At 41.3% G+C, this 21,521-nt stretch overlaps 1 protein-coding gene across 2 annotated transcripts in view; it reads left to right on the top strand.

Moving 5' to 3' along the window:
• Positions 1-21,521, top strand: part of PPIL2 (peptidylprolyl isomerase like 2) — a 134,983-nt gene that overhangs the window by 36,151 nt on the left and 77,311 nt on the right. For both annotated transcript variants that reach the window (XM_006021529.3, XM_025201516.1), the window contains 2 exons: positions 3,299-3,390; positions 6,419-6,508. In XM_006021529.3, the coding sequence (XP_006021591.1) occupies positions 3,299-3,390; positions 6,419-6,508 (182 nt within the window). The remainder of the gene's footprint in view (positions 1-3,298; positions 3,391-6,418; positions 6,509-21,521) is intronic.

The following is a 21,521-nucleotide window of genomic DNA, read 5'->3' as shown; positions in this document are numbered from 1 at the left end:
CAGCACGGGTGACAAAGTGTCTCAGAATTCAGGGTTAGAGGACTCATCCTTGGAACAAGTAATCAAGAAAGGATCCCCTTTTGATGATAACCTGCAGGAAGAATAAGTTCTCAGGTTCTGTAGTATATTAGGTTTGGAGAATACTAAGATTTTATATGGGTTAGAGATTTTGGAAACCATTCTTAGAGCATGAACCTTCATGTTGTGCACTTATTACAGTTTAACTCCTTACACTGCTGGTCAGGGTAGAGTTTTTAACTATGTTAAGTTCCTCAGAACCTCTTAGTAATCTTTAGTAATCTAAAAGCTTACTCGGAAAGAAGCTTTAGATTTTTGCCATGAAACCATTTCTGATCATGGCAGCTTTTGTTATACAGGCTGTTTCATGCACAATGATTGTTTTGCCATCTACAAATGAAATACCGTATACTTCCAGGTAACTCGTCCCTTCTGTGTTTAGGGGGTTCTTTATGTATGCTGAAGTGCAAGCTTGAAGTGAAGTCTGATGGCCTAGAAAAAAGAGCTGGAGTGTGGGAGTTTTGTAATCAAGTGTAACATCAGTGTGCAATTGCCAGAGTCCAGAATGTCTGTTCTGAGAAACAGAAGTTCTCTGGGCCAGAGGCCATGTGTTGTTCTGTGTTTTTGTCTGGTGGAAAGGGGTCCTGTATTCCCCTGGCACAGACATGACGTACCACTGGAACGGCCACAGCAGCCTTTTCTTAACAGGAGTCTACCTTTGGGACATCCAGGTGATGGAGAAATTGTCCCATTAGGTAAAATTATGAGAAGAGGCAAAAGAAGCATAGATATTTAGAAATATGGATTCCATTCCTAATATGTTTAAAGGACAAAAGTTCTCCAGTTAGTAAGGCAGAGTCTGTAGCCAGATATTTTGAATATTATTTAATATTATTGAACGCTGTGTTTTTTATATACAAATTTCCATACTGATAGTAGAGGTAATAATTAATAATAATTGTCATATATTGTTTCTTTGGAAAGATGTGATAAATACAGCCTCATTCAAATTCCTGTGTCTTCTTCCTATGTTGGACTTTGGTTTCTATAATTATCTGAGGGGGGGAAAATGTTTTTAAAAGCTGCATCTCATGTAGTGCTAAGTCAAGGGAGAAAATACTGTGGAAGAGGAGGAGGAATTCATTTTTTATTTTTATCTAATAGTAGATGTTCTGTAAGACATGGCCTATGGGATGTTAACATGCACATAAGCATCATACTCCCCAACTTTTCATATAAAAAGTGTGGTCTGCAGATGTCACAGGCCCTTCCAGGTAATGGTTCATCTTTATCTACCCAACTTTTATTCAGATTATGATGGCTCATGTGTCTCCATGAATCTGTGTCTTAAGGATGAAAGCAGATACCAATATGTTTTGTTTTATGCAATTGGGGTAGTTCTTCAGCTCCATCACCTTGTATTCAATCAGTTGGGTAAAGTTCCAGTGTCTCTTCTGTAAAGTCTCTTTTAATTTTTTCCCCTCATTTCACAATCTCACATAAAATGTAGATGGCCTTCAGTTTAATTTTGGATAGCATTAAGAAAAACCCCTAATTTTCTTTTGCTGGCTTCTGCAGCTCTGAGGTCAGAGAACTTGCTCTGGCCAACTCTTTAAAGGGTAAATACCAATAAGGTGTTTGCTTCTCCTAACCTTAATGCATCAAGCGCTATTTTCTTCAGCTTTCTCTACTGTTTTTGATTCATTAGACTATAAACAGGAAGAAAGGAATCAAGTGACACAAAACTACTAGAATTTCAACCCAACTCCTAGCAATCTGATCAAGCTTCTAATTGCGTTCCACTAAGTCTGCGGTTCCCAAACCGTAGGTTGCAACCCCAAATGGGGTCACAACATCAGTGGATGGGGTTGCGACGTAGTGCCCTTTTCCGTGCCAGGTCCCACCCACTGGACTGCAGAGGCCTGGAGGAAGGGAAGCGGAGTAGGGAGCCCAAAGCCCACAGTGGGCAGCCCACATTCTCCCCATCTCCCTTGCCCCCCACCACCAGCTCCTCTCTGGCTGTGCCACCTGCAGGGGAGGGGACAGGTGCGGGGAGCTGGGCTCTGTGCTTCGGCCTCAGCAGCTGCTGCTTCCTGCAGGCGGTAGCCAGGGCTCAGGCGCTTCTGGGATAGGGGGTAAGGGGCTGTGGGCCCTGGCCCCGGGGCACCTGGGGAAAGTGGGATGCTGCGGATTGGGAGTGAGGGGTACTGACAGCGTCAAGGGTCTGTAGGTTGGGAGTGAGAGGCACCGGGGGGGGCCTGCAAGTTGGGAATTGAGGGGTCATGCTGAGGAAATGGGGTCATACTGGGGAAAAGTTTGGGCAGCACTACACTAAGCTTATCTATATGCTTTTTTCATCCATTGGCTTCCATCACAATGTTTATTTAAGACATTTAATATTTATGCTCACCCTCATAGCAAAATTTACAGCTCAGTTTGAACTGATGCCAGATTCTTTATTGGCAAGGGGAAAAACATGGTCAGATTTAATAGAATTTTGCTCACTAAGGCTGAATGCACACAGCTTTCCTCTCTTACGAGCACAACTCCTTTCAAGGGCCATTTTGTATGCACCTCTATGAAATACAAGCTAAGCCCTGAAAATAGAGATTGAAATACTTTAAGAGGCATAGGCTCAAGCTCTCAATAGGTCTAAATCAGGGGGTCAGCAACCTATGGCCGGTGAGCCAGATCTGGACTGTGTAGCCTTTGGATCTAACCCACAGAACCATAGCTTCGGTAGCATGGGGCTCTCCCTGCGGTGCGGTGCAGTCAGCCATCTGGGGCTCCGGCAGAGAGCGGCTTTTACAATGCTATGCTGCATCTGGGGGTTGGGAAGGAGTGGCAGCAGTAGCTGCCAGCACCTGAGCCTGCCTCCAACATGAGCTGGGTCATTCCAGCTCCCCAACTGGAAAATGTTGCTGACTTCTGCTCTAAATAATTACAATAATTTGTATGCTGTCAGAATATGGAGATACCACATCACTGCATGATAATACTTTTCTGCTGAATATAAGGGCAAGAGATTTCAAGATGCACATTTGTCTTGCATTACAATTCTCTTTAAGTGTCTTTTTTCTTGCCTAGTACTAGAGAATTGAAGTGAGAATTAACAGCAGTGCTATCTGTACATTGAAATTGAACCTACTTTTATATCTTTATAAAAAAAATTAAAGATCTTCACAAGGAGTGAATATAACACACAACTCTTCCATAACTCAAAATAACCATAAGGAAACCAGCTCAGTAGGTTCATTTTTTGTTTGCTTTCCACACTTAGGTAAATACCACTGCCCAGTGCTGTTTACTGTGTTCACCAATAACTCCCACATAGCGGCTATCAAGACAACTGGAAATGTTTATGCTTATGAGGTAGGCTCTCCATTGCATTTTGTTGTTAATATTTTACATTTGCCGGGCACCTTTCATTCCAGGATCACAAAGAGGTTTGCCAAGCTGGGCAAGTATTCTCTCTTTAACAAATGGGGAAGCTGAAACATACAGAGATCAAGTGATTTGCGTGACCTTAGACCGGGGTGGGCAATTATTTTGGGCAGAGGGCCACTTACTGAGTTTTGGCAAGCTGTCAAGGGCCGCATGGGTAGCCCTGCTCCTTGACAGGTGCCCCACCCCCTGGTCACCGTCTTGTGACTGGAAGTCCTGCCCCCTAACCCCTCACCTTTGCCACCAGAAGTCCCTCCCCTTGCCCCTGGAAGTACTCCTTTCAGCAAGGGGGTTTGCTGTCTTGGAACTAGAAAAATACCAATGATATTCTAAAAAGCGAGCATCTAAAACGTTAATTTGATTTTGAAAACTATTTTTGTTCTTGTTTACATGTGTTTGTGTAGTGTACATAGAGGTGATTGTATATAATAGCTTAAAATGAAGTCTTACTATTATATATTGGGGGGTATAGGCTTGCGGGGGGCTGTGGGTATGTGGGGTGTGGGAGAGGGTCTGGGTGTGTCTATGGGGGGTCGATAGGTGTGGGGTGAGGGAGCATGTGGATGTGTTTGAATATGTGGGGTGTGGGTGGGTATGCAGTTTGTGGGGGAATGGCTGGGGTATGTGAGAGGGTATGGGTGTGGGGGTCTGTATGTATGGCAGTGTAGGGGAGGGTGTGGGACTCACCCTGCTACACGCACACGCATCCCCCGCCTACCTGGGATACCGGCGTAGACCTCGTGCTCCCGCAGTACAGCGATGCAGCCAGAGCCATGTGGTGCTGAAGCAGTGCAGGGGCAGCAAGGCAGGGAAATGTCTGGGGGTTGGGTGTCCTGCTGCCAGCTCCCCCTGAGACCTACTGCCCCTGGCTCCTGTCATGTTTGACGGGCAGCCAGGAGCAGGTAAATATTAATTTTCTAAATTTTTTAGGGGCCCCGTGGGCTGGATTAAAAAGGTCTGGTGGGCCGGATCTGACCCATGGACTGTGTTTTGCCTGCCCCTACCTTAGACCATAAACCAGGTTTAGCATGGCAAGTAGAACCTGAAGCTGTCTAATCCTTGTCCCCATCTCTCTTGTCTAAGCCACACTACATAGCTTCATGAGGGTGGAATTCAGTGCACCACTTATGTCCTATTCAGGCTTCCAAAATAGGATTTGTATTGTGCAAATTCTGACTCCCTTCATAGAGGGGTGTTTCGCCATTTATGGACAGATCTAGAAAGTGATGTAAGAGATGTGTTACTTTGAAGTCATTTATTTTAGTAAACAGCATGTAGATGAGGCTTAGACCTGTAGCCCAGCACATATTTTCCTCCCAATTCATGTTATACTACTTATTTTGAATGAAAAAACTTTGTGAAGCCAAAACTGTTTCTTCCTAGTACATTTCTTTGGGCAAAAGGTAGGTTGCTTGTTTCTAATGCCAACATTCACTAAACAAGAATATCTTTCTCAGGTGCTTGAGAAAGGTGAGAAAAAAACATTTGTGGATATTTAGGTTATTCACTTGGTTATTGCATTTTTCAACTTATTGGAACTTATTCATGTTTTATGAACATTTTGGTTATGGGTTTATTTTGTTTGTTAATTTCTCACTGTAAAACTAATTTCAGAACTTGGGGTGATCAGGAACATAGCTTGAATAGCTAATACTGAAAGAAATATATGATACAAACAGTTCCCAGGCTAAAATTTGTTCATACAAAACAATCATATCTATTTGACATAATGAAATTTCCAGTAGGCTAGTGAAAAAGAAAAGAGTTTGCATAGTTTTCAAAAAGAAAAAAGGCTAAATTGAGCAACTGTTGAATTGTTCTATCAGTTCTAGTTGGAAGTGTGGTTTTATTTCAACTTTGGGAAGCAAACAAAACTGAATTAACATACTTCCCTTTCTCCTCTGGAAACTTGAATATTAGTTTGCCTCAGCTGCAAGTGAAAATGGCTTTGCAAATTACTCCTCCTAAACAAGAATTTACCCATAGTATAAAACTGATATCCCAGTTAGTACAATTTACGATCCTTGATTTAGGTTTAATTTACAGCATAGGGCTGCTCTATAACTACAGTGCCTCGCCCTCTGGTGTAGAAGTAATTCTGCCCACACAATTTTTAATGCTGCCCGAATGATACTTGCTTACATCAGTGATAGAATGTCTGTCAACTAGAAGTCTTCTGTATCAACAGTGCATATTTTGCTGGCGTAGCTATCTTGGTTCCAGGTTGTGATCTTGTCATACCCTTATTTATGCAGTTGTGCTGGGAGAACTTTGCACTGTAGCCAAGACCAAAAATCAGCTTGCCTAAATGAAAGTACGTGGAAGCCTGCACAACACTTGCTCACACTCTGTCATGTGGGTCAGTGTAATTTGTTCCTGACTTCCACAAGTTTTGTTTTGGAAGAAAGACCATATCTTTCCTTGTAATTAAATTTGCATATTTGCATGATGTCCTTTGTGAGACTGTCTGCTTTGACTGTTTTATTTGTTCAAAAGCACCACGCATTTTGGTTGATCTCCCACTTTATTGTAACCTGTTGCTTCTTTTGTAAATCATATTCATCACACTTTTTGAACTAGGTGTTAATCTTGGTTCATGCATTAAATACAGTTCTGTACATTTGAACTAAAATATAGAAAACTACTGCCGCAATTTTCTGTGCGTGCTATTTTTGTGTTCTTTTGGTTACATTAATTTTTTAATGTAAAGAAATAATATACATAACTAGAAAAACCTTAATGAAAGGGTTTCTTTAAGAGAAAATGTTGAATAAAAAGTTTAGGGAAGAAATAATATATATTTCTATAATTGACAAGGAGCCCAAATGAAATATCTGTTCGCGCCTTAGAGGTGAAAATCTTTAAATTGTTTTCTGCATCCCTTACACTCTAAGGGATCAAAGATGTTTTCTGTTTGCAAATCACATCATTTCTGTGTTTTTTACTGGGCTATTAGGCAGTTGAACAGCTGAACATAAAACCTAAAAACTACAAGGATCTTTTGACAGAGGAACCTTTTACTCGGCAGGACATCCTGACACTGCAGGTAAAACTTTTACACCCATATTGTACATCTTACGCTGCATATGCCTTCTTCTGGAGTGGGTGGGGAATAAGGCAAACTTGCCAATACATGTTGTACTATTAATATATGATGACTGATTTGTGGTTATAATTGGGAGGGAAATTGTGCCACTCTCTTTGGTTTCTGGGATGGCTAGCTATAGAAAAGGCATATCACTTCAGCAGTGCTGGAGCAAAATCCCTAATTATGTTTATTTCTCTCTGCCATTGCATATAGAAGATAGTTACCAACTTTTACAAATAGAAAGGCAGCCCTTTGAATTTTTTTAAATTAAGGAGCATGTTTACATGTAGATGGGGAAAAAAATAACAAAGGTACTAGATCAAACATAAGTAAGTGTTCACGTATTTTAGCAATCTAAATTTAATATTTAATAGGTGAGAGTAGATGTACAATAAACTGAAATTTTAGTTATTGGGTCTCATTGTTAAATCTCTTTAGGTATTATATTCCTGTTTTTAAATATTTTGCTGAAAAGTCTTTTAAAGCCACTAAGTTATTGTGAGAATTTTCAAATTTGCAGATTTTTAAAGAGGGAATTAGCCAGGTTCTACTGTAATTTTCTATAATAATCTAGAAGTGGGCAAAATGGTCAGAGTTGTCTTCAGATCTAGCCAGCCAGTCTGACAGCCAAGAATACATGGACCACATTCTCACAAGAAATTTAAACCATCCACATATAAGTGTCTGCCGTTTAAAACATTACGATGATATGGATACAGTGTGTTATTTTAGGATTGATTTAAAAAGAAAAACCAAGAGAACAGATAGCTTCAGCAAAGTTAGTTATACCAAGTGTTTCCCCACATATAAAGGAAAACTGGCAGCAGTTCAGCAATCTTTATTTGAATATTTTTTACTTGTAGCTGCTGTCCTGTAAGATTAAACTGTTTGTTTTAAAAGGAATGTATAAAACTAGAAAGAAGTAACTGAATGGTAGGTGGTAATTAAACCATAAAACTTAAAAGATAACGAAGACATTTACAGTAGAATCAAGAGTCTTTATTTTCCATAAATGTGAAAAGTAGATGAAGGTACTTAGGCTTTTTAGCGTTTTAGTAGTATTGGTATCTGTATTAAAAAACTAAAACCACTTTTAGTTTGGTTTTAATAAACAATTAACTTACAAATACATTTTATTAAAGTATTTAAAACCCTCCTTTCTTTTGGCAGACTGTGGAATAATTTAACTATTAAGCTTGCATTATAACAGGATAGAAATAGATTTTAGGCCAAATGCTGACAAAGAATGATTGACAATGCTAGGCTAAAAAATGCTAATAAACATTTGTATTGAAAATGTTTTTCAAATACATGTCTAAATGTATTCATGGTGAGAAGGGTTCCATTTCTTTTCGTATTTCTCTGTTGCACAATATGTCTACAGTTTTTTTTTCTCCTTCCTGGGAATATAACTATTCAAGCTAGCACTATACAATTCAAATATTTTAACCCATTTAAGGTTGAGCAACATAACTTCACTTAAATTTCAAGTTTCAAAGCTCCTATCAGGAAGATACTTGTAGCTGAAAAGATAAAGCGAGTAACTGATTTGTTTATGCCACTGGTATGAAAAACCAAACAGATTTTGAAATGTCCTTAAAAAATCCTGTTATTTAACAAATGATCTGGCTTTATGTTCTGTGGGTACAGATTTTAAATATGTTAATAAAAGTAGATTTGTCATCCACCTTGTTTTATTATGTATGTTCATCTAAATGTATGCTTTGCCCATCGAAATTTTTCAGATTGATAAATTGGCATGATAACTTTTTTGTTTCTTGCAGAGGGACTTTATCAACTTTATTTCATGAGATACTTCATTTGTCTTGTACACCCTTTCATTAACATAAAGGAAGTAGACTCTAAGCAATGGTCAGTTTTGGTGTGTACCCACACTCAGTCTCCCATGTGTGGAGATAATAGCCATATGTTAAATTTGCACTTGGATCATTCATTTAGGACAGAACTATTAAGGAGCTGCGTCATCTGACCTGGAGGACTTGTAGAGGGGCCAGGAAATTGGGAGTAGGGCTTGCCACTGAAATCCATGGTACAGAGTCCAATTAAAGATGCATATAGCTGAGTGGGCAGGGAGTAAGCAGAGTACCTGGTTAGGCAGGGAGCACAGGGCACAGAGCAGGAAGCAGCACAGCAGTTTGGGTAGGAGAAAGGGTTCAGAGTGGCACTCAGGGAGCGTGAGGAGCTAATGTGTGGCGCACCTGCCAAAAAGGTTGGCTCCCCACTGCCTTAAACCAGAGGTCAGCAACATACGACCCACAAGGCAGATCCAGCCTGTGAAGCCAAGGATCTCGTCTGCAAAGCCTTCAAGCCACAAAGGCTGCCACTGGAAGTTTTGCTTATGCCCGTACCTGTGTTGACCCCAGGGCTAAGCAGCATGGAGCCATGCTGGGGCAGGGCAGCTTCCACCTGCGCCCTTGCCACTGCTGCTTCCCTGCCCCGTACTCCCAAATCTCTCCCCAGCTACGGAGTGAGCATAGCTTCCAGCTGGTGGAGAGCTGCACCGTGGCAGCAGTGCCCATAGCGCTGCCACTTCTTCCCCCTTTCCTTGACCACCCTGCTCCTCTCCCACATATGCCGCCCAGCTGTGGTACAGACGTGGCAGATGCATAGCACAGATTCCAGCTGTTTGGCCCTGACACAGCTCGCTACCAGTGGGAACCTGGACCCATGCCCCAGCTGGGGAGCTGGGGGCTGAGAGAAGCTGTAGTGGCATGAGAGCAGCTATCACCTGCCTGGTCCCAGCACAAGCTCAGGGAAACCTCACCCCTATTCTGGAAGCTACCTGGCCTGCATTGGATCAGAGTTAGATTGTTCTGGTCCATGGTTTGAAAAGGATGTTGGCCATTGCCTTAAACAGTTAATTTTCTGTTAGTTTCTCAAAATGGATTCAGCCATGAATATTTTAAATGCAAAATGTTTTGCTCGTCTAATCCACATCTTGTTTTTTTAGCAAGATTTTCCCTATTTTAGAGAAAAAAATGTCACTGGGGTGAAAAATGGTACAGTTCATAGCAGCTTTCACTGGCTAAATTAGTTTGTTTTTAGCACAGAGTCATTGCACACGCCAGCCCTATTTTAATCCTCACAGTAAATTCTAGTCTGTCTGGTTGCTTTATGCAGAATGAAATACATTTATTTATCTGCTCAGGCATACAGCAGACCACTGACTAAATTTGACTCTGCCTGACCACATTTTGTCTGCAGCCTGAAAGTACAAGGGTTATTTTTAAAATGAACAAAGAAAAGGAAATAAAGCTGTGATGGGAAACGAGAAAAGCTAGGAGATTCACCTTAAAGGGGGAAACAAACCATTTGTATCTTCCAACATACAGATTTAATGGCATAATCTGGGAAATAGCTTAGGGACTCCCATTGTGTGTAAGTACTAAAGGATACAGATGTCTCACAGGGGTCAGTTTTCAAAGCAGTTTATTAAGACTTGACTGTATTACTCCCATTAAGGTCACCGAGAGTCAGGCTGTTGAATCCCTATGGGCTGCTTTGAAACTACTTCACTTTGTTTTTCAGTCTTGGCCATTAATTTCCAGGTGGCAGTGGCAGGGGCTATTTTTATTGAAATGGTGATCTTCTGTTTTCAGCTGTTTATTTTTTTTTTTTTCCCCTGTGCTCCTTCTGGTAGATCATTTAGAAGAAAGGCAAAGGATGGTGGGTTTCTTCTTTATAAGGTCAGTTATCACTGAGACCATGGGCAGCAGAGGGACTCCCCCTTGTATGGTTTTTAAGCTATGGTTCTGTTCTCTTAACTTGTGACTCTGGAGCTCTGTCTTTAAATATACATTCTTTTTAGAAAGGTTTTGTGTTAATCTTATCACAGGTTTGTTCCTTTCCCATGTGTGAATTGAACGCTTTGTGTCTGAGCAAGTGAGAGAGAGAGAGTCACCTGGTAGCTCTGACCCTGCTAGTTGGCAAAGAATCCGGTATAAATGAGGGTTACTATAAAAAGCATTCTTTGCTTTGCAAATAGCAGCTGTATGGGGCTGTATTTTTAGTAGCTCAGTTTATCGACAGAAAGCAGACTTTGGAAATGCTGGATCTTAAAGTCCTGGGAAGCAGATGGGGTACATGTGTTACTGTAACTGGTTTGATAGTAAAATTTAACTTGAATTAAAGTAGAAAGCTAGACTAATATGGATGTGCCTGGTATTTTCCAGATGCATCTTTTTTTCCTTGTCATTGGATATAACGACATTTTACAGCTGCTAAAGGTATATTTGTTACTGAAATAATGAATGGCCCCAAACTTAACCTGCCTCTTCAAGATGTTTATCTGTTATGAAGCACATGGTGGGTTTATTCTTTACAGGGTTTCTTTTCTGCATAGAATTTTTTAAAGTATAAGAAAAAAGTTGTAGCTAGTCCTGCCTATCATCACTGCTTGTTGCACAAACATGAATCATAACCTCCTTATACAACTTCATTACTGCTCCAGTTAAACTGTTGCATTTGTTGTGGTTTCATTTATAGAATAATGTATGTAATAACGTCTAGGCTTTTTATTTTAAAAATCCTCAAATTTTATTTGAGGATTTTTAACAACAACACACAAACAACAACACTTTTATTCGTCTGGGGAAAAGAGCTAACCTACAGCTCTCTCTCAGCAATAAATACCATACATCTTTATTGCAGGGTTGTTGATTATAGCCATGTTGGTCTAAGGACATAGGAAGGCAAGGTTCTTTGGGTAGATGTGATATCTTTTATTAGACCAACTAAATAGATGGAAAAAGTTATTGGCGAGCTTTCCGGCACAAACACCCTCCTTCAGGCATAGAGCAGGGGTTTTCTTAGCCTTTATCTTCCTAAGGCCTCCCCTAGCATGCTATAAAAACTCCACAGCCCACCTGTGCTACTCCCTGCATGAGAAAGGACCAGCCTGCATGGCCCCAGGTGCAGCAAGTGGGGCTTGGCAGTGGGGAGCCCTGGCGCCCCACTCACCTGAGCATCAGCAGTGCAGAGACTCCCTCTCCCGCCCATAGCACCTCCTGCAAAGTGGAGGCTGTGAGGCTGGGCGGTGTGAGCCCACCCCCTCTCCTTCCCTGGGGGGCTGAGGTGGCTTCTCTCCATGCTGAGCTAGGAGGACCCCCTGGCAGCATGCTGTTACCCACATGGCATGGCCCGGAGTGAGCCCGTCCTGTCCCCTCTAGGCCATGCCACGTGGGTCCTAACCATGCAGCTACATGCTCCCAGGAGGGGATGGGACAGGCCAAGCTGGCTCTGTGCTGCGCTGTGCTGATTGCAGCCTTGCAGCTGGGAACTACGCGCTACTGAGGGGGGACAGGACAGGCCCACACCCAGTCTTCCCCACACAGCCCATCCACCCTACCCACCCCCCCACATCCCACCACAAACACCCACCCACACACTCCCACAACCACGCATCCTACCCCTTCACCTCCCACATATGCCGCCTTACCCCTATACACAATATACAAGAGTACGACTATTTGAGCTATTACGCAGTTGTCTCTAAAAATACTGTGCAAGCACACACAAATCGGGACAAATGTTAATTTTATTTATTTTTTTTAATGTTATAGTAGACGATTGATTTCTTAGTATACGATATGGGACTCTTTCTTGTTCCAAGATGGTAGCTCCCCTCCCCTTGCAAAAGGAGCACTTCTTGGGCAAGGGAGGGACTTCTGGTGGCAAAGGTCAGAGGTTAGGGGGTGGGACGTCTGGTCCCAAGATGGCAATCCGGGGGTGGGGCAACTGTCAAGGGTCAGGGCTACCCTTGCAGCCCTCAACAGCTCACCAAAACTCAGTAAGCGGCCCTCTAGCCAAAATAATTTCCTACCCCTGATTTTGTGGTAGGTTGGTGTAGATCTTGTCTATGTTACAAAGTTCTGCCAGCATAGCTATTGTGATAAATTATGAGAAAAAAATCATACCCTTTATCTGAGACAACTATGTTGGCAGATGCTCCAGTGTGGTAACAGCTTTGCCAGCAGAAGGTGGCTCATACCAGCAAAGCTGCTGCTGTTCAGGAAAGCTGTTTTTGTTTCAGAAGAGCTCTTCTTTTGGCAAGAACTGCCTCTACACAAAGGGATTCTGCCACCAGAGTTGCCCTGTGGTGCATGCTGAGCCTTAGGCTCTGTTAAGTCTCCAGAAATCAAGCTAAATGTTTTTCTTAATTTCATCCCATTACTCCAAGTTAGTGATCTTGTTCCTCTCTAAATATTTCTTCTCATTCATTGGTATCCATACACTTCAGTTACCTTGTAGCTGAATACAAGAGAGAGCTTCCTTTATATCTTTCCTCCTTTAACGGTTCCTAGGTCACAGTTGTTGCTTTTGTTTGGATCTCCTCCCATGTATTATCACCTTTCTGGTAATGTGGTGGTCAGAAATAGACACACTATTATTCCAGGTCCAGTCATACAGGTGGCTTTGCTTCGAAGGTGTGACCCCAGCCTTTTGTACTGCAGAATTGTATTGTCCTTTACTTGGCTGCCATATCTTGTTTCAAACCCAAGTTTAACTTACTGTCTTCTATCATCTCAAGTACTACTGCTTCCCGAGGTTCTGTCTGCTATATATTGCCTCTGTATTTCAGGTTGTTTTCCATACCTCTGTTGAATCTCATTGTTGTGCTTTGCCCATGTTCCGAATACCGTTATATACTTTTGTATTCTCTCCCTTTATTTGTGTTCAGCTCCTCCCCATTTACGGCATCTGGAAGTGTCATTAGCCTGTTTCCAGATGACTGACAAAGATCCCAAATTCTCCAGTATTTAATTCTGGTCTTCTACAAAAGACAACTGAAGCTTGTGTGAAACCCCTTAAGACCTATGGAAGAAAAGTACTATATAAGAGCTAGGCATTATTATTGATATTCATTGCTCCCTGTCCACTGCTCATTGGATACATTGTCATTAAGTATGTTGCCTTTTAAGTAGTTTTCCATCTAGATGACTGTATCTCTAACCTAACCAAGTTTAATTTTTTCAAGTAAGATTATGAGCAGTTCTGTATGAATTTCAAAATAGGTCCTCCACTGCTTTCTCTGCATGGTACAATTTTGTAGTTTTGCCCAAGCAATTGGCCAGAATAGATTTTTTTGAGTCCATGCTGGTTACCCTAAATTCATTTTCTGTTTAAATCCAAAAGTAACATCTTGCCACACTCTTTGCATAGCTGTGGTGGTCAGCAGTAAGAAACATGCCAGTGTTTGTACCAGGGTATAGTGGGTTGGTTGGGGAAACCTGAGGCTCCCTCCACAGTAAAGAGCAGTCCCCGCACAGCAGAAATAGGGACCTTCAGCCCTCCACCATCATCTTGCATATCTGAGTGAGCACCTGGAATAAGCTGGCCCTAACATTTTCTGAGATATTAGAAAAATGATTTCTGTTCTGCACTGGAAACCCATATACAAGCGTCTTCAACCCTTCAGGCATTGGCAGTTCTATGAGAGGAAGTGTGTGCTGCCACTTTGGGCTTTACTCAACAGCAGTTCCTCATTGTGACAGAGCAGCAGAGTTGACAGGCATGTCTTTTCTGCCTTAGCCTCAAGGATACTGCTTGTCACAAGGGACTGCCCAAAGAATGACATCAGAGAATCCTGTTGTGCAAGTCAAATGAGCCCCGAGTGGTAGCAGACTTAGAAAGGCTTCCTTGATGGGTGTGGGTTTGCAAATAGATCTGATTTCCAGTGCTTTGGACCATGAAAAATCATAAAAGGCTGTTTTCTCAAGGGAGGTGATTGGAACAGAAGAACGTCAGGGTATAAAGCAAACAGTGTCAGATATGTTTGCCCCCACTCAAAAGAAGCAAAATATACTTTTGTGTGCTTCCTTTTGTTGATTTTTAAGGAGTGTTTTTTGTACAGCCTGATCAGCTGTAGATAAGACCTGAATCCCAACATGCTGTTAAATACCATTGGCATCTGTGGCAGAAAGCATAATGTAATGTTTTCACATATCTTAAGGTTTGATCTCTGCACTATTTGCTGATATTGCATTCTTCAACCATTTCCCATTTTCTCTCTTGTTTGTGTAAGAGACAAAGCAAGCTCTCCTCTGTGGTGACAGGGCATTTTGGCAATGAAGAGGGAGCACATCCACTGCACAAGATGGAGTGGGCTTGGGTGCTGCTCTGTGTATTCCCTATGCTCTCTGAAGTAGGTGACATAGACAGGCTGCGTACATCCTTTCATTATTCTAGTATTGCGGTGATCATCAGAAACACCTATGGAAATGAGTCTAGCCCTGGTGCTAGAGTACCCTCTGTTCTGAAGCCACTTTGCATCCTGTGGGGGAAGACACTGAAACTGACTGAGGTCATAATCCCTAGGTGGAGTTTTCAAAGCTTAAATAACAAATGAGAAATCTTTGGAGACTAGTTCCTGTCATCCTAACTCCCTTTCATTTTAATAGGTAGGGGTTGGGGTGGGCCGGGTGCTAAGGTGCACAGTTGACAGCCCAGAGGTTGGAAATTCAAGGCTGAAGGAGAAGTTCTTACAGCACAGCCTGTCAGATTCCAACGAATCTGCAAATTCTGCTAAATACCTTGTTACAAGCAAACAGAAAAGGAAGACTTTAATACATGTGGAGCAGAGACCTATTATGTGGGGGGTGTTTATTTTTTGTGCACTTCCAAATTCCCTGATTTGATGGTTACATCATTTTTATATCTGTTATGATTTGCAGTACTGCCAGCATCAAGTTCTTGAAACTTATGAGTCAGGCCTCAAAAACATGTTTTTTTTTTTTGTTTTTAAAGAAAACATGTTGCATTTGTTATCTTCTCATTTTTGGCCACCAAGTTACTTATGTTGTGGTTTTTCAGGTTTCTTTGCAATCAAGAGAGACCTTTTTTCCCTATGGAAAAAGCATAACTTAAAGCTCAGCTCCTGAAAGCAGTTGTGAAAAAATACCCAATATCACAAGACGTGGGGTAAAATCACAATATTAGGTAACGTTGCAAATGTTATGTTAGCAATTGTTAAACTGTAGTAAGAACTATTGTTTTGTTAAATTCACCCATTTTTTATAATGAAATTAGGTCAGTCAACTTCAGTTTCTTATGTAGTTCATTTTATGTTCTCTCATGCACATACACAAAGGTTATTTTCTATATATGCAAAGCAGTTGACAAGAATGATTAAACAGAAAAGAAGGTTCATTGATATTTTAAAATGAACCTGGCATTCTTCTTTATTGGTAGGTACAAAAAGTGATTTTTTGCTTTTTGTAGATAGTAGTAAAAAGCCAGCTCTGTACAAAAAGGTGCAAACATGTTGTAATGATTCTACAGCCTTTTCATCTTGGGCTTTAACTTTAAAGGGAGAAAAGAGCACTTCCCGACACCAGCCATTCCTTAAGAAAGGAGAGACCATTAATTTAATAGAGCTGAAGATTGTCTGAAGCCAAGTATATTTGGTCTCTCTCTCTCTCAGCATTATCAACAGTCATGTCTTGGTTTGACTGATCTAATTGTCTGCCAAGTAACTGTCACTGACAAAATGATACAAATCTGGTAAGTTCAGCATTAATGTTTGGCTAGTTTTCTTGCTGAAGGGAGCATGCACAAGAGAGCATGTTGAGTATTTCTGTTTAGCTTTAAATAAGTTCTCCTTAAAGGGTGCCTGTCTCGGGTTTCAAGCATCCTTGTCATCAGCAAAAATAGCTTGTCCATATTTTCTGTGGTGTGGTTTAGGTTTGGTCTAAACTGGAGAGCAGAACCATATAGTAATTGGTTTTTAAGTTAATGTCTGTTGCACTGTTCTTGCAGTGTCTATTTCTAAATCAGACTTTGCCTGTGAATTATAACACATTATTGTAGAGGGAGGAGTCAGTTGACTTAATGCTGTTCACATGTGTCAAATTATGGAAGATTTCTTCAATAACAAAAGGAAATGCCTCCTGTGAAGTGCCACTTGATTGAACGGTGGAAATTCCTGATTTTTCAGGAATGAGATCAGAGGGGAGAAATCCTATTAACCAAATTTTTGTGAAGGTTTCCATTGGAATAAATAGCCCACCCGAGTATAATGAAGAATAGCACACAGGGCCTTAGTCTCTCATTTCTGTCATTCAAGCGTAGAGCTCCATAAGGCCTCTCAGAGAGGCATAACAGCTGTGGTCTCTAAGGAAATGAGGTTGCAGTTTGCCCTTTACCTTACTTCATACTGTGAATTTTGAGTTGACTTCAGGGAGGTTGTTAAGTGAGGTTTCAGAAAGCCAGGGGAAGTATCTTGCTGGGTGGAGTAGGGTGGAGGAATTAGAGGACTGTAAAAACTTCTTCCACACCTGCCCAATGTCATTGGTTAGCGCTAATAAAACTAATAAGCAAATGAATGTGCCCGTTGTGGCTGTTAAATGATATGTTTTAATGATACCTTCTCTTCTGAAGTCTGACTTAGTTTTCTGAAAGTCCTTAAGTACCTATGTGTACAATTTTTTTACATTATGTGTAAAAAATAAATTCTTAAGCTCTGTATAGGTGAATATAATAAACTTGTTACTAGATTAATTTTTATTGCATGTCTGCTCCAAGAATGAATCGTCCTTTAGCTTGATCAGGAGTGGCAGAAATGTGACTTGCTATAAATCCATATGCTCCATATGAATATTAATACACAGATAATGTATTGTTGCCTCCTGAGACAGAGTAAATATTCTTAATCTCTTCACCTGTAGCATCTGGCATATTTATTGGCAGGATAATAACTTTCTGTAAGTGAACATTGTAGCTCAAAATTAGTATGAAGAATGTTTGGGAATAAGCAGCCTGCATTTTCTGTTTGTAATTTAACATCAAGTCACCCACACAGGCCTTTGCTGAGGATTTTTTTCATGTATGACTCATCCCTCTATAGTCTGTCAGTCTAGACCAGTGGCTCTCAACTTTTTTAGATGACAGCCACCCCTCTATAACTGTTCTGAATTTAGTGGCACCCATGTCAAAAGCAAATGCATTTATTACAAGTGCACTGGCATCCCAGTTGAGAATCACTGTTCTAGAGGATCCCTTTTCTGATGTTGCGTGTGTGCATATTGTATTGTTGCAGTAGAACTCTAAATACATATAAGTGCAGGAATCGGCACATCTGCAGATGGGGGGGACTGGAAAGGATATGTAAATAGGGAATTAAAAAAATATATTTTTCATAATAAGATCTTGAACAGAGGACATTTTTAGCTTTTAAAAATTAAATGTTTTAGTGAGACTACATTATAGTATCTAATGGAGCTACAAAACAACGAAAAATGATTAAAAGGGGGAAAAGGAAAGAAAACCACTCGATCGTCATTAGGGTGCAGACTCATGCAGCTTGATTTCATAAATGTCTTTTAGTTTTATAGCCAGCAATAAAACTAAAGATTTATCTACCAGTGGATGCATACAATTTCAGGGATGAATGAAAGACATAATTAAATCATTTAACGAGAGATGAAGCTACCAGCTCTGCAGTATTAACCATTGACTTAGCTGAGATGGAATTGTCAGAACTTTCTTTCTGACAGTTAAGTTTGAGTAATTTCTTCTGTTTTATTTTGCATTATGCTATTCATATTCACATCAGTGTAATAGTTCCTTATCCAGCACACAGTCATTTTTTAAATTTTGATCTTCTATTGCAGTTTTTTGTTAGTATATTTTATATTTTGTTTCCTTGGGAAATTTTACCACTTCAGACTTTGAGCAAGCTAATTTTTTCATATTTTCTGTAAGGTATAATTTCCTGGAATAATTAGATATCCTGATGAGATGTTTTTGACCTCTTTGCTCTGTAGATGAGCTCAGGAAGCTAACCTAGTGGGGAGAGGGGTATGAAAAGAATTGTTATGAGAGAAGATATTATGGATTATTGAATAATACCAGAGCAAAATTAGCTCTTCCTTAGGTCTTCCCCTGTCTTACCCACTTAAACTAAAGGCCAGACAAAATTGTACCAAAAACTATGTAGGAACAATATAACAACCTATGTCCAATAGGCCATAGATTTTGATTGGTTCCTTGTATGATGACTCAGTAGTTTTCATGTAACAGAGTCCACCTATGCGTTGCTTTGTAAATATGGATTGCACCATACACAACATAAGCCAGGAGATGGGCCCTGGTTTAAAGAATTTGATACAGCACATTTGGTCTGACAACATTTCAAAATTAACTGCAAAGGTTGATATAGAGTTCATGGCAGACCTGTGAGGCACTCATGTTTCTGTACATGAGGGAAGAGCTCAAGTGGTTTTCTCCCCTGGTCTTATAGCAAAAAGCAGAAGCAAGGACCTAAAAGTCCCGAGTCCTAGCCCCCTTCTGTACTTGCTAATGGAGACTCAGCCAACCCAATCATGGGAAGCAAACCTGAGCAATATGTGCTGGCAGAAACTTGTGCAAAGTGACTTCTAGGGCCAAAATGCAAAGCAGGGCCCTGATCCTGCAGTTCCGTGGATATGTATTCAATGCTGAAGTCGGTGCAGTTCCATCTGACACTCATTATGCAGGCTGGGGACCTAATAAATCGGTGAAGTCATTGCGAGTTCAAAACTGAATAGACTCTCAGAATTAGCCCTCCTGCAGAGAGAACACTTGCTTCCTGCTAACATTACATTGCTGTGCAGCGGGCCCTGGTTTTGTTTAGCAGCATATGGATATTACTAAAGTGTCTTCTTGACATACTGCTGCAAAATTACTTTATAGTTTGGCTTTTAAATGGCGTCAGGGGTAATTAGGGTTAACTGTTTCAAACACTGATGTCAGCCTCTTCTTTCTTCACTTCCCCCAACAGTTCACCTATTTACCCTGACATCTGTCTTTAAAAAAGGGGATTCCATGATAAAAAGTATATCTGGATCTCTGTCCCGGTGGGTCTCAACCCCAAGGCACCCCTCTTCAGATCCAAGGCACCCTTGGGAAATGCCAGTTTTTAGTTTTCATTCTTCTTTTTTTGACTAGAGAAAAATACTAGATTAATTCTTCTGTTGAACTCAGAAAGCCCACAACAGGTCAGAATGATTTTAACATTATGGATTCCTATTTGAAACCTAGGTATATGTTGTGAATCAGTTTTGCACACTTAACAGTGCTAACATTGCATGGCACACTTGAAAGGATCTCAAGAGACCCAGGGTACCATGGCACCCTGGTTGAGAATCACTGCTCTACCATTTCAGGTCCATTTTTTTTCTTTGATTTTATTCAGTATTACTAGGTCCTGTGCTTCTGCTCAGCTACCTTAATGGCTTAGTTGATGGTCAGGTATTCAAGTCCTACAGAAAGATTTTAGTACTAAAGAGGCAAAAGGGGATGGACTGTTAGAAACATTATTATTCAAATTCAGGGTTGTATCGGGGGGGGGGGGGGGGGGGGGGTGGTCTCCAGTTTCTGGTGGTTTTTGTCCAGGTCAGAATAAAGGGCCTTGATGGAATTTCTCAAAAGCAGCTAATTTTTGAGTGGTCTTCTGTTGTAACCCATAGGCATGCTGAATGAGTAACCATATTGTTTGGACGTACATGTGCTTCTCAGTGGACAAATTCTGAAGTATGACTCTCTTTTTGTAGAGCAAGTAACTGCTTTTTACTTGTAACTGCAGTTCGCACTGCAGAGTAGGAGTTTTGAAGTGATGGGAGCCCAAGAAGGGTGGCTGTGCCTTAAGGAAATGATCCTTCGGGCACAAAGCAAGGCGATCCCCGAGCGAGGCAAAAGGGGGAGAGGGGCCAGGAGGGAAAGGGGCCAGGAGGCTTCCCTGGCTGACCAGAGAAATCCAGGGCAGCCTAAGGGACAAAAGGGGAGCACATAAAAAGTGGAAACAGGGAGAGATCACCAAAGACGAATATCCCTCCTCTGCTCGTGCTTGTAGGGAGGCAGTTAGACGGGCCAAAGCTGCCATGGAGCTGAGGATGGCAACCCAAGTAAAAGACAACAAGAAATTGTTTTTTAGATATATAGGGAGTAAAAGGAAGGCCCAGGGAGGAATAGGACCCCTACTAAATGGGCAGAAACAATTGGTGACGGACAGAGTGGACAAGGCTGAACTCCTCAACGAGTTCTTTGCCCCAGTGTTCCTAAGTTAGGGGCACGACAAGTCTCTCACTGGGGTTGTAGAGAGGCAGCAGCAAGGCGCCAGACTACCATGCGTAGACCCTGAGATGGTGCAGAGTCATTTGGAAGAACTGGATGCCTTTAAGTCGGCAGGCCTGGATGAGCTCCATCCGAGGGTGCTGAAGGCACTGGCCGACATCATTGCAGAGCCACTGGATGTTTGTTACCAATCTGATCTCTATTATTATTATTATTAATGAAGCCCTCTGTTAGAACACATCAGCTATGTCAAATTCTAGCTGGTAACATGACATACTTGGCACCCCTCAGATCCAGGTCTTGTGTGACAGCTTGTCTTACTGTAGTGCCTCCAAAATACAGAGCTGTATCCTCTGCTAGAATTCCACATTCAGTACAAGCATTTCCACCTTCCAAGGACATCCATAAATCTGGTTTAATTTCTTCATTGTCAAAGCGTTCCTTCAGGAAAGTCTGTAAAAAAAGTATGTAGCATTTGAGCAACAACTAGAAGAATCATCCTGCTCTACAGCCTTTTTAGCTAACCCAGTTATAATTTACTTTTGAAGTATGTTTGAAATGTTCATAAAAATAGTAAAGTGATTTTTTTCCTCTCAGGAGCTAAGGTCTACTGCCTTTGTACAGACAGTAAATTTTATTTAAATTATATCACCTGATTGCATCCATCAGATGCAAGACCTAGACAGGTTAGACCAGTGGGCAGAAAACAACAGAATGCAGTTCAACAAGGAGAAATGCAAAGTGCTGCACCTAGGGAGGAAAAATGTCCAGTACACCTACAGCCTAGGGAATGACCTGCTGGGTGGCACGGAATTGGAAAGGGACCTTGGAGTCCTAGTGGACTCCAAGATGAACATGAGTCGGCAGTGTGACGAAGCCATCAGAAAAGCCAATGGCACTT

This window comes from Alligator sinensis, unplaced genomic scaffold, assembly GCF_000455745.1.
Source record: "Alligator sinensis unplaced genomic scaffold, ASM45574v1 scaffold570_1, whole genome shotgun sequence".
NCBI lineage: Eukaryota > Metazoa > Chordata > Crocodylia > Alligatoridae > Alligator > Alligator sinensis.
Note: the sequence above shows the minus strand (reverse complement) of the source record. Positions and strands in the feature narration are given on the sequence as shown.